This window comes from Lasiosphaeria miniovina (genome assembly GCF_030549165.1).
Source record: "Lasiosphaeria miniovina strain SMH2392-1A chromosome Unknown B0T26scaffold_9, whole genome shotgun sequence".
NCBI lineage: Eukaryota > Fungi > Ascomycota > Sordariomycetes > Sordariales > Lasiosphaeriaceae > Lasiosphaeria > Lasiosphaeria miniovina.
The window spans coordinates 738,026-765,929 of record NW_026848228.1 but is presented as its reverse complement, the minus strand read 5'-3'; the positions used below and the strand labels follow the sequence as shown (position 1 = coordinate 765,929).

At 56.2% G+C, this 27,904-nt stretch overlaps 8 protein-coding genes across 8 annotated transcripts; 5 read left to right on the top strand and 3 right to left on the bottom strand.

Moving 5' to 3' along the window:
• Window positions 1-555: 555 nt before the first annotated feature.
• B0T26DRAFT_757778 (rab-GTPase-TBC domain-containing protein) lies at window positions 556-3,981 on the top strand (the record flags this gene model as incomplete). Its single annotated transcript, XM_060446304.1, has 3 exons — window positions 556-1,065; window positions 1,154-1,770; window positions 1,866-3,981. 3 exons carry the CDS (start codon window positions 556-558, stop codon window positions 3,979-3,981), a joined length of 3,243 nt encoding a protein of 1,080 aa, XP_060289456.1.
• Window positions 3,982-5,734: 1,753 nt separating this feature from the next.
• On the top strand, window positions 5,735-7,628 carry B0T26DRAFT_530418 (Reticulon-domain-containing protein). The gene is made up of 4 exons (XM_060435529.1): window positions 5,735-5,986; window positions 6,273-6,434; window positions 6,498-6,799; window positions 6,875-7,628. Exons 1-4 carry the CDS (start codon window positions 5,929-5,931, stop codon window positions 7,307-7,309), a joined length of 957 nt encoding a protein of 318 aa, XP_060289455.1. The 5' UTR covers window positions 5,735-5,928; the 3' UTR covers window positions 7,310-7,628.
• An 838-nt stretch (window positions 7,629-8,466) lies between these two features.
• Window positions 8,467-14,066, bottom strand: B0T26DRAFT_530493 (DNA topoisomerase 2-like protein). Its single transcript, XM_060435530.1, has 4 exons — window positions 13,886-14,066; window positions 10,400-13,753; window positions 10,085-10,345; window positions 8,467-10,032 (listed from the first exon to the last, which is right to left on the bottom strand). Exons 1-4 carry the CDS (start codon window positions 13,961-13,963, stop codon window positions 8,554-8,556), a joined length of 5,172 nt encoding a protein of 1,723 aa, XP_060289454.1. The 5' UTR covers window positions 13,964-14,066; the 3' UTR covers window positions 8,467-8,553.
• A 2,912-nt stretch (window positions 14,067-16,978) lies between these two features.
• On the bottom strand, window positions 16,979-17,743 carry B0T26DRAFT_734621 (uncharacterized protein). The gene has a single exon (XM_060443205.1). It carries the CDS (start codon window positions 17,263-17,265, stop codon window positions 17,020-17,022), a length of 246 nt encoding a protein of 81 aa, XP_060289453.1. The 5' UTR covers window positions 17,266-17,743; the 3' UTR covers window positions 16,979-17,019.
• Window positions 17,744-19,229: 1,486 nt separating this feature from the next.
• Window positions 19,230-19,881, top strand: B0T26DRAFT_599708 (transcription regulator HTH, apses-type DNA-binding domain-containing protein; the record flags this gene model as incomplete). The annotated part of the gene is made up of 4 exons (XM_060435696.1): window positions 19,230-19,443; window positions 19,511-19,626; window positions 19,690-19,774; window positions 19,850-19,881. Coding segments are annotated over 4 exons (447 nt in total), but the record flags the coding sequence as incomplete, so codon positions are not given.
• Window positions 19,800-21,360, top strand: B0T26DRAFT_530356 (uncharacterized protein). The gene has a single exon (XM_060435528.1). The coding sequence runs from the start codon at window positions 19,858-19,860 to the stop codon at window positions 21,265-21,267; it is 1,410 nt and encodes a 469-aa protein (XP_060289451.1). The 5' UTR covers window positions 19,800-19,857; the 3' UTR covers window positions 21,268-21,360.
• Window positions 21,361-22,552: 1,192 nt separating this feature from the next.
• B0T26DRAFT_757774 (major facilitator superfamily domain-containing protein) lies at window positions 22,553-25,424 on the bottom strand (the record flags this gene model as incomplete). The annotated part of the gene is made up of 6 exons (XM_060446303.1): window positions 22,553-23,893; window positions 23,955-24,444; window positions 24,508-24,557; window positions 24,711-25,081; window positions 25,150-25,236; window positions 25,325-25,424. The coding sequence occupies 6 exons, from the start codon at window positions 25,422-25,424 to the stop codon at window positions 22,553-22,555; spliced, it is 2,439 nt and encodes an 812-aa protein (XP_060289450.1).
• A 1,315-nt stretch (window positions 25,425-26,739) lies between these two features.
• B0T26DRAFT_734616 (uncharacterized protein) lies at window positions 26,740-27,666 on the top strand. The gene has a single exon (XM_060443204.1). It carries the CDS (start codon window positions 26,950-26,952, stop codon window positions 27,346-27,348), a length of 399 nt encoding a protein of 132 aa, XP_060289449.1. The 5' UTR covers window positions 26,740-26,949; the 3' UTR covers window positions 27,349-27,666.
• The last annotated feature ends 238 nt before the right edge of the window (window positions 27,667-27,904 follow it).

Below are 27,904 nucleotides of genomic sequence, written 5' to 3'. Positions count from 1 at the left end.
AAATCTGTCGAGAAGGGCATGCATCGGCGTCTCTGTCCTGTCGAACGCGAAGTTCTGGAGCGGGCCGGCCTCGATCTTACGGTTTCAGTATTTCCGGTCCCATCGATGAAACAATAGACAGCAATCGCGTCCTTGCCAAGACCTACCAGCTCTACCCTCGACGGCCTCGACCGCGCGACCGCGACCCAGGAGCTCGGCCAGCCTCTCACCTTCCGGCTGCCAGCGAGACACCCCTGCCTCTTTCCCTCGAAAGTATACCAAGTGCGCGCCCCCCCTTGGAAAAGTCGGGCGAAGTGGGTTTTCGAAGGTCTGAGGATTGGGGACGTCTGGACAGGAACATCCTCGCTCGCGTTCGACACCACGGCTTTTTGGGCAGCGAAAATTCAGGACGAAACCTCGCGCCGCAACTCGGCTCCCCGTCTTGGAGTCTTGGACTACTAATCAATTAATATACATTCCGCTCCTTTTTGGTACTTGGAGTTGGTACCGCACGACTTGCCGCGCACCGACATTTCTGGTTCCCCTTCTATAGGATCCCGAGCCGTGGGCTTCGGGATGGAGCCGGACCAGGACGAACGAGACACGCGGCAGTCCCAGGCAGCAGCGACGCCGGCATCGAGCGATGATGGCGGCCCCGTGCGTGCCAATTCGTCGCCCCCTGCCGCCGAGAGTCAGAAGAGGGCTTTAGATCACGACTCACTTGTGACGGTCCGCCTCTCCGAGCCCCCGTCGCTGTACGTGAATACATCGGTCCCTCCGAACACGCTTCCGTCCCGACGGAGCCTATACGGCCTCGACTACACTCCAAGCGATACCTTGACCGAGCCTGTACCCGAAGAGGACGACGGTGGCGTGCTTGAGCATTTCGAAACGGACTCACCCGCTTCGGACAAGGGCCGGAGCCTCCAGGAGGAACTCGAGCAGATGGACAGCGAGGACGGCGAGGAAAAGGATGGCGAAATACAAGAGCTCCAACAACGTTCCAGCTCCGAATCAGACAGCGTCAAGTGGGATGAGCTCCAGAAGACGGAAGACTCGGAGTCAAGAGAGCAGGACTCTGATCATGTAGGTGCAGCTCATCGCTCCTTTTGTCTCCTTTGTTTGCCCCTTTTAGCTTGGCGCAACTCAACTGACAATCTTTTTTTCTCCATAGTCTACAGCGCTGCTGCTCGCAAAACTTGACCAAGAGAACAACAAAATTGCCAAGAATCCAAAGAGCTTCAAGGTCAAGGTGGTAGAAAATGACGAACCATCGTCAGGAGGCCAGCCAAGGCCTCCCTCGATGGCCCAGCTACGGAAAATGGTCCACGGGCCTACGCCTTCGGCTCTTCGATACTCGGTCCTCCCGCCGCCGCCAATGACGGATCTCGAATTCTACCTTGCACTGGTCAAAGACCCCCAGCAGACAGCAGCTCGACTGCCGACACTGCTTTCCAACAAGATCCGCAGAGGCGTCCCTCCGCCGCTTCGAGGCGTGGTCTGGCAGAGCATGGCGGGAGCCCGGGATGGCGCCCTGGAGGAAATCTACGATAGGCTGTCAGGCGAGTCCAGCCCGTATGAGGGCATCATCGGCAAGGACATTGGACGGAGCTTTCCCGGCGTCGACATGTTCAGAGACCCAGAAGGCGATGGCCAACGGATGCTGGCTCGGGTTCTCAAGTGCTTCAGTCTCTATGACACCAAGATTGGTTACTGCCAGGGGCTTGGATTCCTGGTTGGACCACTCCTGATGCACATGCCCGACAAGCCTGCGTTCTGCGTCCTCGTCAGGTAAGAAAAAGAACCATTCAATCCATTTCAGTGGTAGCGAGGAACGCCCCGATCGCCAAGTATTTGAAGCTAACGTGTGTGGTGGGTGGAACCAGATTGATGGAAAACTACGATCTTCGCCATTGTTTTGTTCCCGACCTGTCAGGACTGCATGTTCGGATTTATCAATTTCGGGAGCTGCTGCGCGAGTTTCTACCCACATTGTCGGCTCACCTTGACGACTTGCAGGTTGATCCCGCCTATGTTTCACAATGGTTCTTGTCTTTTTTCGCCGTAACATGCCCCCTACCGATGCTGTTTCGCATCTACGATGTGATCTTCGCCGAGGGCGCGTCGGAGACAATCATGCGAGTGGCTCTGTCGCTCATGCGCAAAAACCAGGCCCGCATCCTAGCTAGCACCGAGATGGAGGACGTAATGCACCTTCTCCTCTCGCGCGGCCTCTGGGATTGCTATCACTACAGCGCCGATGAATTTGTAGAGGACTTTGTCAATCTCTCGGGCGTTGTCACCAAAGAGCGGATGGCAGCGCTCGAACGGGGGTACAGGGAGGCTAAGATCAATTCGGGCGCCAATTCCAAGAGCACCGATGCAACACAGGTGTCGGACGTTACCACGGCAGCCTCCCGCTTCTTGGGCCGCCTGTGGGCTTCCTCAACAACAACTAAATCCGCCGCGCTCACTCAGACGGCCGCATCGGCGCAATCAGGACTCGCCGCACCGGCCACCACCACCAGCAATACCCTCAGTCCTGGCCTGAGTCTGGCCTCGCGCCCGCTGAGCATGCTCCGGAGGAGCACATCCAAGCAGAGCTTGGCTTCGACGCTCAACTCGATGGAAGTCGCATCTCTGGCGAGCTCGTCGTCCGGCGCCAGCGACCTAAGCGCTGCATCAACTGATGCCACCTCCATCTCCCGAGACAGCTCCGCCGACGATTTATCCCGCGAGCCATCGCCAGCATTCGTGACCGCGACACCCAAACCAGCGCCAACGTCGCTCTCCAACAGCGCCGCAAGCGCCAAGTCCGACAGCAAATACCTGCACAGCCAGATTGAAGATCTCCTCACAGTACTCGGCGAGCTTCAGAGGAATCATTCGCTGTTGGCCAGTCAGCTGCAGAGGGAGAGAGAAGAACGCGAAGAAGATCGGAGGGCGGTGCGGTCGCTTTTAGATGGGCTGCGGATAAAGGCGAGCACCGAGACAGCACCGACGTGGGGCCGGAGCGACAGCGAAAAAACAATAACGAGGGCGAAAGATGCATCGGGTGCGCTATCTGGAGACGAAGTCGCACAGCAACAGCCCCCGCCTACACCCGAGCAGCTATCGGACCTGCTCGAAGTTGTCGAAGGGCGCTTTGGCGAGTCGGCAGCTAGTCGAAGGTCCTCAGTGCCACAAACCAAGCTGCAACTTCGGGATGAGCTAGCTCGGGCGAAGGAACAACTTTCAAACGAAATGGCCAAGACGCAGGACTCGAGTCGCCGCTTATACGAGATGGAGCATGAAGTCTCATCGGCGAAAGAACAGCTGCGGGAAAGCCACGCACACGTTCGGAACCTGCATCAAGAAAAGCAGCGACTGGAAAAGCAGATTCAGGGTCTGAGGACTAGGGCATCCGACACACCAGCGTCCAACGCAGACAACGGCGACTGGTTTTCGAAGGCCACGGGCATGGGAGGCGGCACCAGCTCTGCGGCACCTCCTGCTGGTGGCCTCCGCGAGCTGAAACTTGGCCGTAGTAGGTCGACGCCGTCTCAGACGCCGGCGCTGTTTAACAAACGGGCGTCTTCGGTCATGACGCAGAAAAGCGTTAGCAGGGAGTCTTCGGTGGCGCCCACGCCGGCTCCCGCTTACTCGAGCGCCCCGGTCAGCGAGTACGACTCTCTTTTGCTCGAGCTTGCGCAGGCGAAAACCGGCGAAGCAGTTGCTAAGCAGGAGGCCGAAGAAGCAAAGCAGAGACTCGAGAAGCTTCGCAAAGCCTTTGGGCTGGCACCAGGCGAAACGCCCCCAGCCATGCAGATACAGACGAGCACCGCGGCGGAGATTGCAGGAAACGGGGCGTCGGCTGCAGCGTCGGCTGCTATAAACATGTTCGGCCGATTGACAGGATCGGCGTCTCCGGACCCGGCGGCGGCGGCGGCGAAGACGTTGACCCCGAACCCGACGCCCGCCGGTGGTACCACACCCGGTGGGTTCTGGGGATGGAGAAGGTAACCAATCAGGAATACTACTACTTCATCTATTCATTTTGAATGGTTCACACAACCGGCTCCAAGGCTCCAGCAACGCATTGTCGAAATTGTCGTTGATGGGACTTTTGATGATTGAAAGGAGCGGCCACGCGACCACGTTATGAATGACTGTACTCTACCAGAACATATGATAACACAGGTGACTCATGCTCTACTTGGCGAGCGCGGTCTAATGAGGAAGAATTTTAGGCAGTGGTATATATATATTCATACTTAGGGCAGATAGATAGCAGAGGCTGCATGGCACACATCATTTTATATCGGTGGTGGGGTGGTGGGGGTGGCATGTGCTTCTTTAGAAAGTGCTTCGACAAGAGGCAGGAACGGGGATGATTCATGGAGCGACCTTTACCTTATTTTATAGTTGCCTTCCAAAGCTGTATGTTTTAATTCATAACATACCAAGACCAAATACAGACGTATATTTGATAAATTGTTATCATGGGTAGACGGATGGACGGCGTGTTTTTCACTCGAAAGGAAGTGCCGGTGGTGGGCATGAGATTCCTTGATAGATGGAGAGATGGCTTCAGAAGTCATGCTTCTAACGTCATTCACCGGGTCTCCCTGTCCCTCCACACTGCCTCATTTTAGCGTGCTGGGTGTGGGTGGGTTGACAAGACATTTCTACTTTGTATGGCCCGCGTGCCTAGCGCGCACGAATCACATGCTTTCGGGGAATGGTGACGCTTGTGTTTTTCTGGGGCCTGGAAGGGGCTGTCAGAAATAAATTCATGATGGGTGGGTGAGTGGATTGTTTGTCTCTGCAGCTGCTAGGCAGCATGTCGGGTGCTCGAGAGGCGGGACACTACACTCGCACACCTTAAAACGCGGATTCGAATAAAGAACGACCGTATCCGTGAGAACTTGGAATACATTTCCAGTGTCATGCAGTGGTGTATTCTGCATGTCCAGACGCCAGAATCAGAGAGGGGCACAAAACAGTGGCAGACATAGATGGAGCTTTCTCCAACATGCCTCGTACACGCTTATCCATACGCTCCGGCCTTGATGACAGGCAGCCTAGAACTAACAACACTTTGCCAACAGACCTGACTTCTAGACAACGCCTTGGCCGCCCCCTGAATCCTGCGAGGCGCGTCCCAAGTCGCCATGTCATTGAGGTAAAATGCCGGCATGATTATTATAGGTGAGGCGTACGGATTCCACGCGTGGAGAAAATAATTCGGATAGGGAGGTGGAACATCGGCGAGGTGGTGACCTAGGATAAGGACCTTCGGAGGGAAAATAGCAGGCTCGTTTGATAGGCTGGCGATTTCCACCTGCACTCTTGTTGCTGTGGCATGATGAGATCATTGCGTGTGGCTCGAGCGTGTGGTTTGTGAAATGCTCACTGGGCAAATTTCCCGTCCTTGGAGCCGTGACGTTGTGGAGCCGGGCACTGCTTGCCCGCCGCACGCCTCCTTACTGCCAAACTGCCCACTGCAGCGAGTGCTACGGCCCAGTGTCTCTGACCGCTGGGCAGTTTTTTTTTTTTTTTTTTGCAGTGCAGGACAGTGAGAGAATTAACTCGGCCCCCTACGAAACTGGGCTTAGTTCGAGCCGTTTGTTTCAAACCCTCTCCCTCCTGCCTTTTCCCACCCAAAACAAACTCTGGCTTCCCTCCGTGAACAAAAAAACCATACACCTCTTTCCCACACAAAGAGGAATCATCCGCTCACGGTCCAGCTTTGTCAGGTTCCTCTCTGCCTTCTTCGCAAAAGATTAGCTGCCCCGTCACCTCGCGTCGGCTTCTACCCTGATCTCGCTTTCGCTCGCTCTGTCGTCGTCATCACCGCAGCAGCAGCAGCAGCTCCAGCCAACTCCAAAAACGTCATCCCTCGCCGCAAAACTACCACAACAACCGCACCGCAACAGCTTTCCGCGCTCCGCGTCCCAGACTCTCGCAATGGCCGACCATGGCGCGACTGCCAACGGCAATACCAATGTCGATGCCCTCAAGACAAGTGAGGTTCGTTGCTTCCCGATATCACTCCCGTTATCTCGTTCTCGGCCCTCCGAGGACTCGATGCCCAGCACTCAAAGATAACAAGCTAACTCGCTCATAGTGTTTCACAATTTAATGATCCCGATCTTCTCGCTGCCGCCGTCCGCGGAATTGACTGACGATGCCTTTTGCAGATGCCGCAGCTGCGTACAACACAGTTGCCAATGGTACGAACGATAAGATCATGACTATTCCCACGTGCTCCCCGCAGACTTGAGCTACGATGCTGATTCAATCTATTGCAGGCCCCGTAGCTCAGAACGTCAAGGACCAGACTGCAAAGACCACGACCGAGCTTTCCAACCTGGCCTCTGCCCGACAGACTCCTCCCTACCCGGCAGCCACCGGCCAGCCCCTGACACACTATCACTCTTTCTTCTCGGAGCTGCTGTCGTGGAACAACCCCCGTACGTTCCCGTGGCCCCTATATGGTTTACGAGATGTGGTACTGACAAAACTGTTTACTCCAGGGGCCTCTGCCATTGCCTACGCCTCCATCATCTCTCTTATCTTCTTGGTTAGGTACCTAGATATTTTCCGATGGGGTTTCAAGCTCACGTGGATGGTCCTTGCCATCACTATCGCCGCCGAGGTTTCCGGCAAGACGCTCCTCAACAGTGGCTTCGCGACCCAGCTTCGGCCCCGCAAGTACTACACCGTCCCTCGGGAGACGCTGGATGCCATGATCGGTGACGTCCATGAACTGGTCAACTTTTTCGTTATCGAGTCGCAGCGGATCTTGTTCGCCGAGAACATCTACGCGTCTGCTGCTGTAAGTCGCGACTATTGCTTTAGGCCCAAACTCCCCCGAGCTCCAACTGCATGACTCGAGCTAACGGGACACTAGGCGGCCCTTGGTGCTTTCCTCTCCTACTACCTGGTCAAGATCGTTCCTTACTGGGGCCTTGCCTTGATCTCCACCACGGTCCTCTTCTTCGCCCCGCTCATCTACAAGTCCAACCAGGAGCTCATCGACAGCCAGATCAAGCATGCCAACGAGATTGTTGAGGCCCAGACTTCCCAGCTCCGCACCGTTGCCCAGAAGCACACGGAGCAGGCCACACAGTTGACCAAGCAGTACATGGGTGATTATACTGCCAAGGCCCAGGCACTGATCAAGGGTGCCCGCGGCTCCGAGCCCACCCCCGTCAAGTCGGAGCTCTCCGAGGCCGACTTCCCCGCCGCACCTAAGGCGAAGCTGCCCCAGGATCCTGCCATCTTCTCGACTCCGGAGCCCGTTCTCAAGGCTAAGGCTGAGCAGGAGCCTCTGATTGCTGCTTAAACGGAGCCTTTGCATTAGAAATGGCCTATACCTCTAACACCTATCCCCCCTCCCGATTATACCTTATGGCTGGCCCTCCTTCCTGGACGACTTATGGCATAGACACGATCAATGATTCCTGAATATCACCCCTAGATTGAGGACCCGCCGACTACGAATGGGAACACGAGAATAGTTACGGATTGGGCGGCGATGGAACGAGGACGAGATTGGCAATGAATGGATTACGGTTTTCTTGATAAATTCTTCCTGGTGAGGGCGGAACGTGTGTGTAGATCGGTGGTGAGGACTGTGATGACGGTAGGCCAAGACGTTGCTGGCTATCGGTTGCGGAGTATTGTGTTGCCTTGATTTCCTTTGTCCTCTGGCTTGTTATGGATGTACCCGAGTTTGTCTCGAGGCCAGGAAATGGAGAGCCTCTGGGGCGTTGCGTCCTATTAATTCAACTATTGCGGGAGACACTTTTGGACAACTCGTGAATGTGCTTTAGTAGTGTAAGTATTCGAGGTCCGCCTATGGATGGTATTTTCATATTCGTTTACTAATTAGTTCTATTGGTATTGCTTTTGGACCGGTTGTCTGGTTTCTTCTGTTTGGGTCGTAATCGAAGTATAAAGTGAAATCAAGAAGACAGAAAGATGAAATATTCCTCGTTTTGTCTTTTAATCTTGACGAGTCGGTTAACTGTACGGGCATCCATATGCTCCAATAGTCCCCTTGTTGTTGATATGCTGAGCTCGCCTAGAAGATCGTGCCCACGTTCTTTCGAGAAGAAACACCCAAACGGCCCTCGTGTAGCCGGAAGAGAAACACAGAGAGCCTTGCCATGTTAAATGATGCATCCAAAGTGCCAAGTTCAGTAAGCTGAGCCGGCCAGTGGGAGAGCATCTAGGAGCCGCACGCAATAAGCTACACGAATGAACAAAGCCACAAAGGCACGACATAACGATAGCAAATAGCAAGCCTGACCGACTGCCTCTTCTGCGGTGACTGACTGGGGCAGACAGACACAAACAACGCCGTAACATGCAATGAATAAATGGAACCATTTTTGTCCCGGTGTTATACATTTACAGTAAAGAGGTAAAGCGCCGTCCCCCAGTTGAGTCAAGCAGGTAAAAACATCGCCCGGCACACAAACAGCCCAAAATAAACTGATAACCAGCCAGCCTCCCTATCCGAAAAACCTCGTGACATCATCAAAAGAACTCCACACTACTGACATTAATCTCAGCCTCAAGCCTCTAATCAGTATCATCATCCATGGCGAACTCATCGCTCTCCTCGTCTTCCAGATCATCAATGTAGATGGGCTTGGATTTCGCAGCCGTCGCGCGACCCGGGCGGGCCTTGGGCTTGGCTACTGGGCTGGAAGGGGCATCGGCTATGAGGTCGTCCTCGTCCTCGTCCTCGTCATCGCTGACAACCTTTCTAGCCTTTGCCTTCTTCGCGGCATAGGCCTTGGCAGCGGGCGAGAGAGTCACTGCCTTGGGCTTCGAGGACTCTACTGCCTTGGAGACGGCTGTCTTGGCGGCAGCCGTCTTGTGAGCGGCTTTGGGTGCGGCGATTTTGGTGCCGGCCGGACGGCCGCGGGGCTTCTTGCCCGCCATGGGGACAACAGTAAGCGGGGCTTTTGCCTTTGGCGCTGCCGCCTGAGACGACGACGCCTTGGGCGCCGCTGCTGCCTTCGTTGTCACAGGAGGAAGGTCATCGTCAGACAGAAAGTCGTCAATGTCGCCGCCGGCGACTGATTTCCGGGGCGACGACATGGCCAGGGCTTCGTAGTTGGTGTCGTCCTGGCTGTCAAAGCCAAGATTCGACTTTGACGGCTTCGTCTTCATCTTGGGGAGGCTGGACTCACCCTCGGGCCGGGACATCGCAAACAGACTAAGTCTGCCCTTGCCACCGTTGGAAGCAGGCGCCCCAATGCCCTTAACCAGGGCACCGACATCACCGAGCATCTGGTCATCATCGCTCTCCGACTCGATATCGTCCACATATACCGACTTCGCCTTTGCTGCTGCGGCCCGCTTGGAGGGCTTCGCGACAATGTCATCGTCTTCAGACGCCGACAAAGAGGTCGAGGCTTTAGGCGGTCGAGCAGAAGAAGTCTTTCCCAACTGCATGAAATCATCGTCTGATTCCAAATCCGAGTCAACGACATATGTCTTGGGCTTGGCAACAGCTGCGCGTTTGGTACGACCGCTGACAATGTCTGATATGGGAGCCGGAGGTTCTGACTCGTCTTTGACCACAGCCTTCTTGCCAAGAAGAGCAAAGTCGTCATCGTCAGAGAAATCATCCGCCAGGCCGTCACCGCCCGAGGTGCTTGCCTTGGCACTGGGTTTTGCGGCGGCTTTGGCCTGGAATTTCTCAGTGAAACGTTGCTGTGTCTTTGTCTCAACCTTGATCTTGGGAGCGGCGAGAGCCTTGGCCGCCTTGGTCTTCCCGCCTGGCTGGTAATCGTCGTCCGTCTTTAGACGGCGGCCTCCCTTGCCAGCGCCAATCTTCTTAGACACTCGGCGGCCTATTCTTCGGATGTCGGCCTGGATTTCGGCATCCAGCCTCAGCTGCCGCTCCCACTCCTCAACGAACTCGTCGAGATCTTTGCACCAAAGATCCTTCTCACTGAGGGCATTGAGCTCATCCCACTCGGCCTTCTTTGCCCTGATCTGCTGCTTGAGCTTTTCCAACCGCTCCAGCGTCAACGACCAGATAGCCATCTATTATCTCGTTAGATTGAACGGACAGGACGGCAAGTCTTTGGATACATACGGAAAGCAGGTAGTCGTAGTCTCGTGCGCCAAAGTTGCCGTCATCCTCGTCGGCATCTTCGACATCCTCTTCGGCTGGCTTTGCCCTCTTGTCGACCTCCTTCGGAGGGAACGCTTCAAAACCTCTATCACGAAGCTCTGCCACGAGAACTGACTTCTTCTTCTTGGAAACAACGAGCTTATTCTCAATGATTTCCTCGATGAAACGATACTGGTTCTTGAGCTTTCTGTAGTCTGCGTCGTAGACTTTGAGCCAGTGTGCCTGTGTCCGGTTAGCAAAACACTTATTTCCCGAGAAAGTACAGCATTAACATGCCTTCCGCTTCCCGTACATGGCCAGGCGGTAGTGGTAAAACTCCTCGAGGATCTCCTCGGGACTCTCGTACTTGCGAATTTTGCCCTCTGTGTCAAAGGCAACGAGGTTGGTAGTTCCGATCGACTTGTTCAGCTTGAACTTCTCGAGCAAGCCCTCGTCGAGAGCAGCCTTCATGTGCTTTTCTTCCAGCTCAATCACGAAATGGACCGTGTTGTGGTCGTTGAACTCCCTGTAGTCCTTGATGTAGGAAGGCGTCTTTTCGCCCCGGATGATTTCCTCGAGTCTAGCCTTGAAGTCATCGGTCCACATACGAACAGGCAACTCACTAACGACGACCTCGTTGGGATTCAGCTCATCTTGCTTTGCGATGCCGTTGAATCTGAACCGGTTGGGCCCTTCTCGTTCAGGGGTGCCCTTCCAACCCCGCCACCAGGGAATCATGGAATTAAATGGCTTCTCCTCCGGATCATCAGGATCAAGTCTGCCCATGCGGCGCTTGAGATTGTCCACTAGGTCGATGGGATGATAGTTGGGAATTTGGGTGCTATAGCCTGTACCGATGCCGTCGGCACCGTTGACCAAGACGGTCGGAATGATCGGGGCATACACCTTGGGCTCAATCATGTTGCCGTCATCGAACTGAAACTCCAGGTTCGGCTCGTCGAGCTTGGAAAAGATGCGCCTCGCAAAGGGAGATAGCCGCGTGTGAATGTAACGGGCGCTGGCAGCATCTGATCCACCAGAAAGTCGGGAACCAAAATTTCCGCTGGGCTCAAGGAAATTGACGTTGTTTGAGCCGATGAAGTTCTGTGCTAGACCGATGATGGTCTGTTGCAGCGAGGTTTCGCCGTGATGGTAGGCTGCCTGTTCGGAAATGTAGCCAGCAAGCTCAACCACCTTTTGATCGTTCACCAAGTTGCGCTTGAAGCAAGCGAACATGACCTTGCGTTGACCGGGCTTCAAGCCGTCAACCATGGACGGGATCGACCGCATATTGTCAGCCATGCTGAAGAGGATCAACTCCCGGTTGACGAAATCCGTGTACGAGATGACATCGGCCGAATGGTCAAGGTATGTGCCAGGGACAAAGTTGCCAAGCCATTCCTTGCGTGCGTCGGCCTTCTTTTTGGAGAAGGCCAGATCGAACAGTTGGGACTCTTCCGCTTTCATGGTGCCGAAATGCTTGAGATGTAGGTCTAAGTTGGTGAAGTAGACCTGGGCATCCTCGTTGGAGGAACTGCCCAACCCCTTCAAGTACTTGTATTTCCACTTGCGCACCTCCGACTTGTGCTTCTCCTTCCACGTCTCATACTGAGGCAGGTTGAAGAAGGACGTGAGCTTCTGAGGCTTCTTTGGGTTGGGGCCCTGCCATACTTTGACCACAGGTGTGATGAACTCCTGGAAGAATTCGGGAATGCGCAGCAGACTCGGGAACTGAACCTCGAGGAAGTTGATCAACAGGCCTTTGATATGGCTGCCGTCGAGATCCTGATCGGCCATGATCATCAGATGACCGTACCGGAGGCCCCTGGTATCGGTATACTGCTGTTTGTGCTTGAGCCCCAGAAACTTCTTGATGTTCTCGATTTCCTTGTTCTTCATGATCTGGTCGAGCGACGCATCGCGGACGTTGAGCATCTTTCCACGGAGAGGGAAGACGCCAATGCGGTCGGGATCCAGGATGGCACGTCCAGCAACGGCGAGAGCTCTTGCCGAGTCACCTTCGGTCAGAATCAGAGTGCATTCACAACCACGCTTTGTTCCGGCCAAATTGGCATCCACCAGTTTCTCGTTGCTGATGCGAGAGCGCTTGTTGCCGTCGGTCTTAGCCAACATCTTGTCCGCCTTTCTATCGGCAAACTCCATGATGTGTGCGATGGCTTCCGAATTCCGAATCTTCTTGAGGAACACGTCGGTTAAGACACACTTGCTGCCGAACGCACTGACTTTGGTTGTCATCTGCTCCTTGGTCTGCGAGTTGAAGGATGGGTTCTCGACTAGGCAGTTGATGAAGATGAAGATGTGGTTGCGGAAATGCGAGGCCTTGAGACTATGGCCCTTCTTCTTCTTGGTCAATTCTTTGCCCAGGGCGTCGCAAATCTGGTCGGCGATGTAGTTGACGTGTGTGCCGCCCGAGGTCGTGGCGATGTTGTTCACAAATGAGACTTGCTGGAACGAGCCGTCCGACACGGTAAACCCAACCTGCCAAAGCCGTCCCTTGTCTCTCACCTGGTCGAACTCGACCTTGGCCGTGGCTGGCTTTTCTCCTTCGGCGGGCTCGTCACCACGCTCCTTGGCGATAGACTTGGCATAGAGCTCGCAATAGCTCTTGAAGTTGTACTTGAGCTGGTCGCCATTGAGCCAGACCTTGACGCTCGTGACAGTGCCCGCCATGTCATAGACGCGGCGAAAGAGCAGGCTCTCGAGGTCGTCGTCGATGCCATTCTCCATGCCAAATTTCTTGTAGTCGGGAAGGAAGGATACGCGGACAAAGTCGGCTGACTTGTTGGAGGTTATCTTGGGGGACCCCTTGTTGCTCATATTCTCTGTCCACGTCTGCTTGTAGCGCTTGCCGTTGCCGGCATCCTGTATCTCAATGCCGAACTTCTTACTGAAGATGTTGGTAAGTTTGGCGCCGTAACCGTTACGGCCACCAACAGTTTTCTTCTCGTTGTCGTCAAAGTTGGACCCAGCCAGGAGATGGCCAAAGATGAGCTCAGGCACGTAGCACTTCTCAGTCCCGTGCATTTCCACTGGGATGCCTTTGCCGTTGTTCTCCACTGTGATTTCTCCCGACTCACGGTCGATGGTGACCTTGAGACTGGTCATGGTGCTATCGCGCTGACTTACGTCGGCCGCGTTGACGAGAATCTCGTCAAAGATCTTGTAGAGGCCGGGAACGAAGGAGATGGTCCGGTTCTCCATCTGCTTGTCCGCCTTATTGAAGACCCACATCTTTTGATCGGTACGCTCGATGGAGCCCACGTACGTGTCGGGACGTTTGAGGATGTGCTGGAGCTGGGTGAGCTTCTGGTACGTCTCGGTCACTGTCTTCGTCTTGCCTCCTTTGGACGGCATGTCGTCATCAAGCTGCATGCTGTCGTTTTCAATCTCGGCGAGGGGCTTGCCGCTCGACTTCTTTGCCGGCGCTCTCTTCTGTTTCTTGACGCTCGGAGGTGTGCGCGACAGCACGCTGGCGTCGCCGTCAAGTACCGAGTCGACTTCATCATCGCTCTCTGGCTTTGGGCGTTTTTTGGAAGTCACTTTGCTAGCGAGAGCTGTCTGGACCGTCTTGGATTTTGCTGAGGCGGCCTTTTTCGCGGCGGGCTTCGCGACGGGCTTCGCTTTTGGTTTCTGCGCGGGGTGCTGTTAGCTAAATCTGGCGAAGAAAAAATACAGTGGGTTGCGGTCGCCTGCACTAAGAGCAGCGCTGGGTAGTGGGCCAGCGAGCCCGGGCGGAGGCTCAAACCCTCAACACATACGTACCACTTCTGGTGAGTAGCCTTCGGACTCGTCTTGGATGCTGTCGCTAAAGACTGACTCGTCCATGATGTCGGAATCCATGGCGCGTAGCTGGGAGGGGGGGAATTTGGCGGCGGGATGTTGGTGCGGCCGAGGATGCGAAGCGAAAGTCAATTGATGGATGTCGAGGAGAAAGGAAGGGGCCTGAACATCCAGAGACAAAAAGAAAATGAAGGGGAGAAAAGGGCGTTACGAGCCTGCGAAGGTCGACAACCAAATTGAGCAAGAATCAACAAGCGCACGGCTCCGTCAATTGCAAATAATAACCACACGGCCTTTTTGCCCTCGAGAGCGGGTACAACAAAGTCGGAACGAAAGGAATGGGGGGAGGGGCGTCGTATAGGCGGCGGTTAAGGGAGCCTTGTTGTTTGGATTGGCCCCAGACGTAAACAAAAGCCTGGTTGACTTGCCTAAACGTCGGCCATAACAAATTACGAGCCCCATTTTCCTCTCACACATTGGTGTTGGCGCGACTGGTCTGTGCCTAGGCTGCGACGCGACTTGGAGAGGGTGTGGGGGGCTTGACAGGGTAATGTTTTTCTGCCTTAAGAGTAAGGCGTCAAAACAGCAAACGAATCGCGGCTGCGCTGCGATTCAGTTTGAAAGTTGGTCCGTGATGAGGGCAGGTGTGACGCATGATTACACAACCACCCCCAAAATCGATGATTGGTGGGCGGAGAGCATGAGTGGACGAAGAACATCACTCCATGTCTTTGACGGCGACGGCTGGTGAAGATGGGAAGGAGGTACTCGGTAAACTACCCACTTCATGCCTGCTCCTGCCTCGTGATGATTTCGATGGGCTCGTTCCTGCCTTGTTCCTCCCTCACTCCTGCCTCTGTGGCTTCCAGTCTGCCAGCGTCTTGTGGCCTCCACCTAGGTTTAGGTACCTACTACCTTTAGTAGTTTGTGGACTATGAGTGAGTCAATGATGGCTTGAAATTGATTCAGTGCGAGCACTCCAAGCTCCCTGCCAGATACAGCCTACCTTAGAAACGAAAAGAGCCCCAACGTCAAACCTAGCATCCCTACCTGCCTTCCTACCTAGGTACTTATGTTACCGACAGCTTCGCCTCGTTCTGTTTGAGTCGTGGCGAATGTAAATGGAATGGTTAACAACACGCCAAATCCCCCGCCCTCCCGGTCGTGGTGTACGACGCGGCCGCGACACCTGCTACCTAAGGTACCTTACCTTAGCAAGGCAAGGTACCTCAGGTACGCATACACGTACCCCGAAAGGATACACGGTGTACGCCAAGATGTCCTGTGTTTGACTGCCTTGGTGAGGTGCGCTGGTTACATCTTGTTGAGACCATTACACAAACTGCAGATCCCTCCTGATGTTGCGCCCGTGTGGGAGCAGCCTGCGAGGAAATGGACGGCCAGGTCGGTGGCTTCCGTCAGGTCTAGGAGACCTCAGATGACCTAATGGTGGTCAGTAAAGTAGATACACTACCATCTCTGCCCACTGGACTAGGCGGGGGACGGAATATGCAGTCTCGCCCATGAAGGCGATGCCCGGCGCGATGAGCTTTCTATCCCAGATACGTTCAGCGTACCTAACCTACCTTACCTGCCTACCTAAGGTACCGTCAACTCATCGGACACATTTCAGCTTCACTTCCGGTCTTCTCCAATAACAAGTTTGGGATCCACGGATGCACAAAAGTACCCGTGAGTCGGCATCTCAGATACGGCACCAATTTACAGAGTAAGTCCACGCGAGCTTCGTCGTCGTCTGCTAATCACCTTTCTCTACTTGCGCTCTCGTGGCCTCCTAAGGTAAGTAAGGTACGTGCAATCAACACCCATACACGCCTACTTAGGTAACTAAGGACTAAAGATCCCTCCTTGGCTCCACAGCCGAACCCGTCCTTGGATGCGTCAGGTTGTGGTTCGTTCGCTCGCGGCCATGTTCGATCAGATATCACTTCCCAGGACGGATGCCCATTCGTTGATCATCATGCTGGACAACACGTGCCGGACCAATATGAGATGAGGCCTCGAGGCTCCTGCAGTGTCTTTCTAGGCTCTATGCAGGGGAGAAATTGGCTGCTTTTGTTTTCTTTATTTCGTCGCTTTTCACCTTTTGTTCTTTGGCCCTCGCTTTATTTTCGGCTTCTCTTTCTCTGCCTTTTCTTTTTTGACCAAGTCAATGTGTCCATACCTACATATATACACTCCTAGTGGGCCATGCACCATATCCGCCCCCGTTGCCGACAAAAACTATACCATTGCCAAGTGGGCGCTGGCTAGGGCCATCTGCCCTTTACAGTTGGAGATCCTTGTGCTCCAGCAGGTGCTCGCGGCAGTCGTGCTTTACTTGGGGCCTGTGCATCTGCCTCAATTTCACATGTGGTGGGTTGGTGCGCCTCAATGTATGTATGTACTATGTATGTACATACCCTGGCATGCCATGCCATGCCACGCCTTGCCTGCCATGCCTTGGCCACCTGCGGCCTCGGGTGCGCTCCAGCAGATGAGAAAATCCCCGAGATGCCTGCAGCCGCAACGTACTACGCGAGGCGAGACTGTCAGAAGCATGCCACTCCATGGGAGCCTGGACAGGACGAGGTGGATGGCAGGTGCAGATTGTATCCGGCCCTTGGCTATCTGAAGCGTCACCGGCTACCATTTCTCTCTGGCTTGGCTAGCTCTGCCGTGCTTTGATCCCTTGGCGTCCGATGCCTGTGACAGGGACGAGTACATACATACATGGGCTAGGGTAGGGGGAGCTGAATGTCGGCCGAGACATGGCCGGGAAGACCGAACATCTGGGTCCTGATGGCGGCAGAAGCGGCTGCTTCTTTTGCTACTGCTTTTGTCGAGAGAGGACGAGGTAGCTTCACGCTCACATCAACAACAGGCCACATAACGACAGCCGGCTTTGATGTCACACCAACACGCCTTCCCGCGTCGCCCATCGGCAAGCCGAGCCTGTCGTAGTCTCTGCCTCGTTTGAATCTGGGGTCGTGGCGTTTTCTCGCTGTTCTGTTTGGGAAAATGCACTGGCCATGTTGGGCTTCAAGATTCAAGCTGCGGGCGTCTGTCTGGCTTCAGGCTTCAGGCTTCAGGCACAGTGCTGGGAGCCGGACCGGTCACCTCGTCAGAGGCTTGGGACGACGGCAAGCTGCAGAAATCATTGCGCGGTTGGAACGACGCGCAGGGGGGCATGTCCCGCCTCGAGGGGTGTTGCCTGAACATGCTAGCCGTTGTGGCCGGGGGGGGGAGCAGCGAAGCCTACCTATCCGTGATTCGCTGCTGAGGGTTATTGATTGCCCTCCACACTGGATGCGTCCATAACCTGTCGCCTGCCTATGCGCCACATTTTCTTTCAACTTCATTCGATCTGTTGCCTTGGCACCCGGCCGCTGCTGCCACTACGCCTAGCTGTCTTGGCCTGAGCATGGCTCGCGGACGGCCGAACCGGGCTGGCTTGGCGCTATCACGTCCTCGTCGGCGATGGGCTCACAAAGACGGCCTCTTGAAATGACCAGCTAGTTGCTGAGCTATGCTCTGCCCTGTGTCTCGTCTCATCGGACACTTTTTCCGCCCTGCACGAGGCCAGCTCGCGGGGATGGTGGGGGAACAGGGCTCGGCACTGTGACGGCAGAGCGAGACATAACGTCCATCTCCGTGACGGCAGCCACCGCCGGTGGCGAGGGCCCAGGCACGCTTCTCGAAAGGCCCTAGAACATCTTTCACGTAAACATGCGTGGTTTGGGGGGCGGGGCGGCTACGCGCAGCGCCATCTCTATCATAATTAATCAAAAAGGGGCTTGTCACAGTTTTCGCTCTCGCTGTCAACCAGCCAGAACAGCCCAGCACCGAGTTTTCTGGGTCCTGGCATACTGCCCCCCAGCACTGACCAGCGCTAGATGCACCGGACGCAGTCTGCCCTCCGCTCTTTCTGCTATCTTTTGCTGAGATCAAGATGGCCGTGGAGCGGTGAAGCTGCCACGTGTGTGTCGAGTCGACTGTTGATGTCGGCTAGGATATCATGGCTGGGCCATGTTCGTCCTTTGTCCCACGCCTCTCAGCGCCGTCGCCTAGCCCGGGCCTCAAGCGGCACCTCCTGCAGCCTTCCGCAAGCCGGCTCTCCGTCAGGAGGATCCCAAATAAGCCACTCCCCTGCTCTGCTTGTCCCCTCCACGTTAGGTATTTGCGCTGTCAAACTCATTTGTTGTTTTCTTTCCGCACGGACTATCTGCGTCATCTGGCCACCCACCATGGACCTCTTTCAAGCCTGGCTGGCCCCCGGCTCGGTGAGATCCAATGAAACATGGTACCCTCGGTCTCTCCTTGGTCGTCCACGCCCCTGCTGGTCAACAAAGCCGGCAGTGAGACAGACGCCCTGCTCGCTGGCTCCCCCACAGGGCGAGGGAGGGTGCCCTCCCACCGGGGGGCACATATCCGCAGCGGTCGGCGACGCATTTGTTTGATACATCCGGCCTCGTGGAGCCGAAGCCGGTCCCTGTCAAGAGGACGTGCGACCTTGCACCATATCCAGTGACATAACTCCGCCTTCTCTCACATCTATTGGCGGCACTGGCATACCGCTATTGCTTCGACGGTCGAGTGGGAGTTCAGACGCTGCCGCGGCCTTTCACTGGTCATTTGGTGGCTCCAACTCGACCAAAAAAGCGGTGGAACAGCCAAACGCCCTGCAAGCTCATGTGGTGTCGATTCTGTAGCTACCTGGACAAAGCACCTGCACTAAGAAGGCCGAACCAAGGTCTAGAGACACGGACACTGCCCGCCGCCGGCCCTGTAGGATGCTACATTCCCGACCTCAAGGGAAAAGAGAGGGAGGTAGACGAGCCATCTCGGCCCTTTGGTGCGTGGAATAAAAGCTCCGCGGCCCCAGCCTGCTTGAGAGGGCCACACGAGAGCGCTTTGTTGTTTGCGGGCTGAAAAGGGACTTGTTTTCTCCCCAACTAGTCTGATGACCACCAACGCAAGCGCCGTCTGAGTCCATAACTGCGTCTGTCCGCCCGTCACTGACGGGTCGTTCACCACTGCATTTCCTACTTTTTCCCTTCGATTCTCCGGACCCGCCTCACCCCCTCGCCTGATTATCTATCCCCTCTCATACCCCGTTCCGGCTGCAGGAGCAGCCATGACCGCTGCGAGACATCCACACGCGAACACTGCCGTCATGCTGCCACTGGCTTGCCTTCTTAACCCGGACCCTTCCCCGGGTCCGCAGCCAGAGCCTTGCCAAACGCCTGGGATACCAAGTCATCGACTTCCATCCCATGCGGACCAGCCAGTCGTCCTCCATAGGCGGCTGATCGATGGGCGAAGTATGGCAAAGGAGTCCAAGCTTATTTCAGGCTCCAAACCAAAGGGTGTTGTCAATTTTTATCCATTTGAAGAGGGCTTGGACGAAGCCTCGCTGCGCGAGATCCGCAAGTTCCACGTCGAGCCGTTTGGCGAGGTCAGCAAAACCTGCCGACGAATTCCTTACAACAGCGGCAAGAAAGACTTCTTTCGCAAGACTGGTCGGGAAAGCTTCGAAGGTGGGTGCATGGTGGAAGATGCGGCCTCGTCAAGCACGAAGACCGGTAGGCTGACTCGTCCAAACAGTGTTTCAATATGACTTCAGAGTGCCCGGAACCGACAAGCCTTACACGGTAATGTGGGACTACAATGTCGGGCTCGTTCGCATGACTCCTTTCTTCAAGTGCTGCAAGTACTCAAAGGTGCGTTTCTCTCTTATTCCCCCTAGCGGTGGCCCTGGAGGGGTGTTGGCTGACGAGGCATAGACAACGCCGGCGAAGATGCTCAACGTCAACCCGGGTCTCAGAGACATTACGCATAGCATTACCGGGGGCTCTATTGAAGCTCAAGGTACTTGGCCCTGCATCAAGAAGCCGCTATGATTCGCGTGGCCTCTCTTGGCCCGATGCTGACAGTTTTGCGTAGGCTACTGGATGCCGTTTGCTTGTGCCCAAGCCGTCTGTGCTACATTTTGCTGCTCGATTGCAGGCGCTCTCATTCCAATATTCGGGCCCCTATTTCCATCGCAGTGCATCCCGCTTGAAGCTCCCGAAAAGGCCCGCATGCTCATCAGCCCGGCAATCGTAGCGCAGTCGAAGCGCGACGCAGCCGATAACCTCCGCATCATCACGAAAATTGGCCTTCTTCCCAGTCCAACCCCCTCCACCAGGAGCAGCAGCCCGCAGTCGCACTCCCAGGAGCGCCGGCCCAATAGCAGCCAGGAGATGCGGCTTAACAGAGGGCTGGACGTGGATAGTAGCCCCTACTTTTCCGCAACGGATACAGATATCGACCACCAAGAAGTGCGGAGCCGGTACGTGTTTGGACGTGGCCCTCCTCCTCTGCGTAATGGACCGACAAGCGCCGCGGTAAGCATGCACACCCCGGGCTGGACGGCGGTGAATCAGTCCTCCATGGTCCGTCACCACTATGCTCAGTACGCCGCGGCCGCACCTCCCCGTTTCCCGGTCGGCATACCACTTTCCCGCGACCAAAACGGCCATCATGAGACCGCAGACCCATACCTCTCTGCTATCCCGCGGACTGCTGCTGGGTCCAGTTGCCAGCAGTCTCATCGGCCGCACTTCCGTCAACCGCTGCCGACGATGCGCTCCCGGAGATATTCCACGCACAACAGGAGCGGCAGCGGCAGCAGCATCGGTAGTAGCGATAGATTAAGCCAATACCCGGGCCAGCTCCAGCTGTCCCTCCACGTCCATAGAAGAGGGAAGCGCAGCGTCAGTCAGCTTGGTGACGATGACGACAGTTATTCTCGCAGCTTCCACGATGATGAGTATGATGCCAGCGAGAGCTTGAGCGAGAGCAGTCCTACCGTAACCATGGCAGCCGAGGATGGCAACGACGAAGATCTTGCCGGGCGCGCGCATCACCACCGCCGGATTCTTCTCCCCCATCTTCCTCCTTTTGCCACCATATCTCCGCGCCTTGCCCAGGGTCTAGACCGGCAGACGACTACCAACAGCAATGAGGAAGACGACAGCCGATCCAGTGACCGCGTCGCATCCGAGAAGGACGCAGCCATGGCTCTGATGCGTTTGAGGGCGCTGAACTCGCAGAAGAGACAGGCGGATGACGGAATGGAAGCGGCGCGTCGTCAAAGCCGGGATCAAAGGACGAGCAAGGGAGGCAGTATAAGCCAGGACTCGGCCCCAACCTCGCCATCGCGCCGAGTTGCGACCGCCCCCCATTCTTCTCCTTCTACCGTCGTTGGAAGTGCCGCTGTCGCCGTCACAAGCGACGCTGACGGCGAAGACGACGATACCGACACCCGCTCAAGCTACAGCCTCAGGAGACTCAAGAGACGCAGAACAGTCTCGATGTAAACCCCCTGCCCTTGGCTGCCGATGGCGGCATGATATGACCCGGACTCCCCTCTCACCCGCTAGTTATTCTCGTCCCTGAGATTCTTTTCAGTTCCTTTTCTCATTTTCGGACGATTTCTTCCTCTTTTTTCTTTCCTCTTACATACTGTCCCAGGCCAGAGTTTGCCGCCCCTTGCCTTGCTCAAACTATGAGCGAGTGTGCTGATTCAGGGCTTTTGCCACTTTTCCTTGTTTGTTTCGGTACTCGTTTACTTTCCTTTTTCCTTCTCTTGTTGGCAGCCGATCGCATTTCCGGGAACATGGAGGCAAGAGAAAAAGATTGGGGAAGGGAAGGACGCAGCAGCAGCTGTTACTTTCTGTGGGAGAGACGAAAACAGGCCTGACAGGGCAGGCAGCGCAAGCGCCTTGATGAGAAACGATCAATGAACATATGCATAGGTACGAAAGACATGACGCATGGTCAGTCATGGCATAGGCATAGGCATAGGCATGGGTATGGGCGCAATTACGTATTTCAGAACAGGATGGCGAGGGTGGATCGGTGACGCGTTCAGGCGCTCCCGTCTGTGCTGTGGGGAATGAACAGGTTGCGGGAAGATTTTCTGGAGTTGATTCCTTTTTTTTACCGTCTTCTTCTGTAAAGAAGTGCTATTTCCCACTTGTGCCTACCTGGCTTCCAGGGTAGCGTATTTGAATTGGTGGAAAATTGCGCAGCCTCAGTGCAGTGGTTGACGGAGCGTGCAGGAGGAATGAATGGTATTCGCACTGGATTTGTTGAAAGAAAAGAATTTTTTTATTTAAAAAAAAGGATGTATCTTGCTGCGATGCTTGGTGCTTGATATTGCTGATGATAAAAGCATTGGATCAGCGAGTGCTCCGTGGCTACGGTAGTGGTGTGTATGCCTGTCTATATATGATTGCCAGGAATACGGTTCCTTGAATTGCCTTGCTCTCTTTCCCCTTTCAACATCCACCACACACCCGTTCTCTCGGCTCTCAGCTTATCACCGGCGGCAACGATGTACGTAATGATGCATCTCCAGGAAGATGGACAAATAGGTGGTATCTGTAAGTAAATAAGTATGTACCTAGGTGTCTAGTCTGTCTGTCTGTCTGTCTGCTCTATCCATGTACACATTAGAAACCCCAAACCAAACTCGGATCTGACATAGAGCAAGACAATGCCCGCCCTAAAAGCCTGCCTTGGTTCTACTAGAAAAAATGAGCATCAACAGAAATAAGTAGACGTGTGTGCCGGGATATAGTCACGTCACTTGCCAGCAGTTCACTTCAGCAGACTCCCCACGTCATGAAAGCGAACCGAGTCCATCCACGGCGGCTGTCCCTGCCCGGCACCAGGACCAGCAGCACCGCTGCTCGAGGCACCCACGCGGCCACCCCATCCGGCACCCCATCCCGGCAGCACGCCGGCGTGTGCGACCATGGGCAGCTCGTCGCTGTAGCTGCCTGCTTCGTAACCGTTGCTATTGCTATTACTACTACTCCGGAAGGATTTGGAGGCAGTGGCGGGGGGAGGCGACGACGGCGCGCCGCCGCCGCTGCCCGACGCGAAGAGCGCTGCCGATACGTTGCTGCCGCCGCCGCCGCCGCTCGATGTCGTCGTCGTCCCTTTGCTGTGGCCTTTACCGTCTTCTTTCTTCTTCTTCCGCCTCAGGCCCGCCCAGCCCCTGCCGCCGCTCTTGTTTTGCTGCTGTTCTTCCAACTGCTGCTGGTACTGCATGGCGGCAAGCTCAGGGCTCGTCATGATGCCCATGCGCGGGCTCCGGGCAGCGGAGGAGGAGCCGGGCCACGCCGACGCGTTTTTCCCTCCTGCCCCTCCTGTGGCGCCTGGCCCTGCGCCGGCCGCCATGTGCGGCGACCTGGCTAGGCGGAAGCCCGCTGGCTGGCCGCCGGCGAATGGCCGCTTCCACCACGCGGCTGGGGTGTTGTTGTTGTTGTTGTCGCTGCAGCTGCCGCCGCCGCCGCCGACGGGGCGCTCGCCGGCGAGCTCTTCCAGCGTCACGCCCTTGGTCTCGGGGATCAGCAGCGACGTGGCGGTGCCGCAGAGCATGAAGAAGGCAAAGATGAGCATCAGGCGGTCGAGCCAGGGCGAGCACTTGCGGTCGCTGCCGTCCGAGGATGGCGAATCGGCAGCGGCGGCCGTCGGGGGGCAGTTGGCCAGCAGCGGCGTGGAGATGACCTGCGCAAGGATGGCGCCGATCTTGCCGCTGGCGGCAGAGAGGCCGTGGCCGGTCGAGCGGTAGCGCGTGGGGAAGCACTCGCCCGGTACGATGAAGGTGGTGGTGTTGGGCCCGAGGTTGAAGAAGAACTGCGCGGCGATGTACAGCACCAGCAGCGGCACCTCGGACAGCCGCGCGTTGAGGAATCCCAGCAGGCAGAACAGTACTGTGAGGACCGCGAACCCGCCGATCTGCAAGGGTTTGCGCCCGACCGTGTCGATGGTCACCACGGCCGTCCAGTAGCCCGGCAGGCTGCCCGCGCACGCCAGGATGATCAGCCCCACGGCGTTGTTGTAGAGGGCATGGTATAGGGTCGGGCCGTGCGAGTAGCCGATGGCGCTCAGCACCACCGTGTTGTTGAGCCCGAGCCCGTAAAAGGCGAGGTCCTGCGGGGAGACACAAAAGAGTCAGCGGCTGTTTTAGAGAAAGGGAGACGGAGAGACGCACGAGAAAGAACCACGACAGCGTGGTGCCCAGCAAGACCCTCAGGTTGCGGCCCTGGCTGAAGTAGGTGTAGAGGTCGGGCCACGAGGCCGAGGGGATGGCCAGGGAGGGCCCGGCCTGCTTGACGCGGGCGTGGCGCACGGGATCGACGGAGCCCTCGGAGCGGTTGGCCATGTAGGCCTTGATGTCGGCGTCGGCCTTTTCGACGTCGTGGGCCACGTCGAAGGTGTAGCGCGGCGTCTCGGGGATGGTGATGCGGTAGTACAGCGCCACGCACGCCGGCAGCGCGCCCACGGCCACGATGATGCGCCACGCCCGGTCCGCCGCAACCTGGCACGCGTAGTCGCAGTTGCCCACGCCCGCCGCCGTGATGAATGAGTCCTTGAACGCCGCCGTAACCATCAGCGCCACCACCGCGCACGCAAGCTGGCCCATTCCTTGCATCGAGAACACGGCCGCCATCATGGCCCCGCGCCACCGCGTCGGCGCGAATCTGGAGGCACACACGTGTCAGCAATGTAGGTACCTACACTGTCAGGAGCAGAGACCAACGCACTCGGATGTTATGATTGCTGATAGCGGATAGTCCCCTCCGATGCCGATGCCCTGGACGGCTACGTTAGCTAGAAACGAGAAAGGGGGAAAAGAGAAGGGGGAAGTGAAAAGGGGGGAAGTGAAAAGGGGGGAAGTGAAAAGGGGGGAAGTGAAAAGGGGGGAAGTGAAAAGGGAGGGAAAGGAGAAAAAGGGGGCCAGGCGCACCATCATGACCCTCCAAAACACCAGCAGGCCAGTTGAGCTCATGGACTGGCTCGGGCTCGCCAGCGCGCAGTTGAGTGTCGACAGCACGATGATGCCCAGCTCGATGCCGTACATGCGGCGGCGGCCGCAGACGTCGGCGAGCCAGCCGAACAGCAGCTGGCCGACGACGATGCCAGCGCTGGTGGATGCTTTGAGCGCGGTGCTGACGGGCCCCGGCAGCGAGCCGTAGTTGCCACCGAAGCCGTTGGCCGCGGCGGCCGGCGCGCCCTGCCAGAACACCACCCCCAGGAACGTCGTGATCAGGTTGATGGCGAAGATGTCGTACGAGTCGAGGAAGAAGCCCACGCCCGCCACGGCCACGGCGCGCACGTCTTGCGCGTGTGTCAGTGGGGCCACATTACATGCTAAAGGAGGGGCAAGAACATAGATACACACGTACGGTACAGCCCAAAGGGCACCTTGTCAATGTCCGACAGGGCCAGCCGCCGCCTCAGGTTGGGGTCGGAGATGTGCGAGTAGTCGTTTGCTGCGTGTGCGGACGGACAGACGGACGGGTTAGAAAACAAAACAACGGAAAAACGGACGGTTTCAGCCACGGTCTAGTATCCGCTCACCAAAGTTATGGAAGGCATTGTTGCCTCCGTGCGTCAGGCTGTGGTGCTGGCCGCTACCGCTGGCCGGCAGCGGCGCCATGGGCTCCGGTAGGTAGTCCATTGTGTGAATATCACCGAGGTACGGTGCAGTGCTGATGGTGCCGGCTCGGGGGGGCCTTCATCGTTAGATATGTTGTGGATCCGGCATGCATCAGGACGTCAGGTTACTAGGCCGCGCGCGGCCAAGTCGCCATACCGGGCCGGCGTCCGTGTCGTCCGTCGGTCGGGCAGGCAAGCGGGCCGGATGTGATGGCGAGATTTGGCACTGCGGTCCCAGCTGGTCTGGTTGGTTGTTTTCTTTGTTTGTCGTGCGTGTGTGTGGAAGTGGAGATATGGTCAACAGATGAAAGACAAAGGCGGAAGAGCCTCTAGCGGTTAAGGGGGTGATCGAGCTTGGGCAGTGATTTAACAAGACCAAAGCTGCCGGCGAGCAAACCCAAGATAGCGAGCGAGACGGCACGAGTAAGTGACACGGCACGAGTAAGCGCGAGTGGGCGAGTGGGACACCAGAGACAAGATATCGGACCCTAGAAGGATTTTGGGGAGCGGGTTGTGTAACCAGGGCGAAAGTGACGAGAGCCCAATCGGCAGCCCTCAGCTAAGTAGTCTATCACTTCTCGAGTTATGCGGACGCCGAGCGGAGCGGGAGACACTGATGAAGTCGAGGTGGGATGAAGAGGTGTGTAGGGCCCGTTCTGCTCCGTGCCCGTACCAGGGTGCTGGTATATGTAAGGTGTGTGGGTGGGTGATCTGTGGTATGTTCTGTGGTATGTACCGGGCAACTCAGGCGATCGGGCAAGGCAGCCGGGGATGGGTGACTTGTTCAGATTTGCTCAGAGCGGGAGTAGCCCAGAGCGGGAGTAGCCCAGAGCGGGAGTAGCCCAGAACTCGTCCTGAGAAGCAGAAGAAACAACTTTAGAAGTTATGATGCCAAACGCCCCGTTCTTCAAGGAAGAGGATGGAGAGCAGAAGCTAGACATAGGTCGCTGGAGGAGGAAGCGGAAGGCATGATATGGACAGACAGCAAAGCAACACTGGGGCTTATTTGCATCGAGACATCTCTCTATCCCCATCTAGCCTTCGCCCGTCCTAGACTAAAGCACTGGCTGCATGATGTGATGTCTGTCTGCCTCTCATGCAGCAGCCATGTCGGTTCCGTGCTGGCGGATTTGTCGACCCTGCCCTGCCCGCATCTGCCCCACTGCAATTAACTGAATGCTGCACACTGCAGTCAATATGGTGGCGCCAGCCTTTTCGAGGCTCATCTCCCTCGACAAGTCATCGTGTGTGTTCGCGGGCCCTGGCTCCTTACTTAGTTTGCTTGCTCGAGTTGGTGTCTTGAGTTGGAATCCTAAGTAAAATGAAATAAAAAGTAGCAATGAGGTTGACAGCGTTTGGGGGCGGCGGCGGCGGCGGCGGCAACAAACTTCACTTCTTTCAGTGTCTTCTTTTTTTTTGGAGGAGATACGCACACGTGTAAGAGGGGGGAGCGCAACCGGCACCGGCCAGAATTGCCAAGCCCAGCCTTTCTTTCCGTCGGCCTCTCAGGGGCTGCTGTCGTGCTTCCCACCCCAGACTCGGACTCGATGGCGTGGCCAATGGGGGCGCTTAGTCTCCCACGTGCTCTCTCAACCTCGACTCTCCACTGTCATCTACACACTAAAAGTCGTCGCTCTCTGCTTCACCGAACCCCCGTTTCGGAAGACACACAGTCTCCAGACCTAAGCTTTGGCGATCAATGCATTACATGTTTAAAAAATAAGGGGGCGGTTCTGTTGGTCACCTTTGCTCGACGCAAGACGCAGAGACTCCTGCATTGGTCGAGAGCCAACAAGACTAACAACAGCCCACCTCATATATGCATGTACCGAGCAAAGAATAGAGACTCCATATTGATAGTTGATTTTGATCAGAAAGAGGATTCACTTTGGTCCGTGCAAATCCCCGGCTTCTTGTGGTGCCCCGGCACACGAAGAAGCGAGTAAGGGTGGCCTGCCGTACCACAGCACCCACCTTAGGCCTCAATCCGCGCCATCCGGCACAAACCTAACGTAGGTCGGTCCCTCTTGAACCCGGCAGCGGCAACACATGCCTCACGGCGGCCCGCTAGCCCCCCACACCACATCTCGCTTGCGGCGCCATTGGCCATGCCGGATCTGTATGGGAGCATATCATCTGGGTAGCGGACGGACGCGAGGCTGAGAACAGTGAACATCGTCAATCACCGCGTCCTTCTCCCCACGTGCCGGGCAGACTGTCAACATTGTCGTCAAAAAGCTTCGGTGAGAAGAAAGCAAAAAAAAAAAAAAAAAAAAAAAAAAAAAAAGCAAAGAAACTGCCGCCGGCTCGAGGAGGGTCTTTGCACGTCATACAATGTAAGTCGGCTCACACCCTGGGCCGTCGATATTCGGCATTGACCTACTCCGCTGTTTACATGCACGTGCCTACATGGCGTAGCCGTGTTGGCTGGCTCGAGCAACGTGCTCCCCGGCTCGACACGCGTCGGCAAGTATGGAACTGTCGGACTATATCGACACTCGC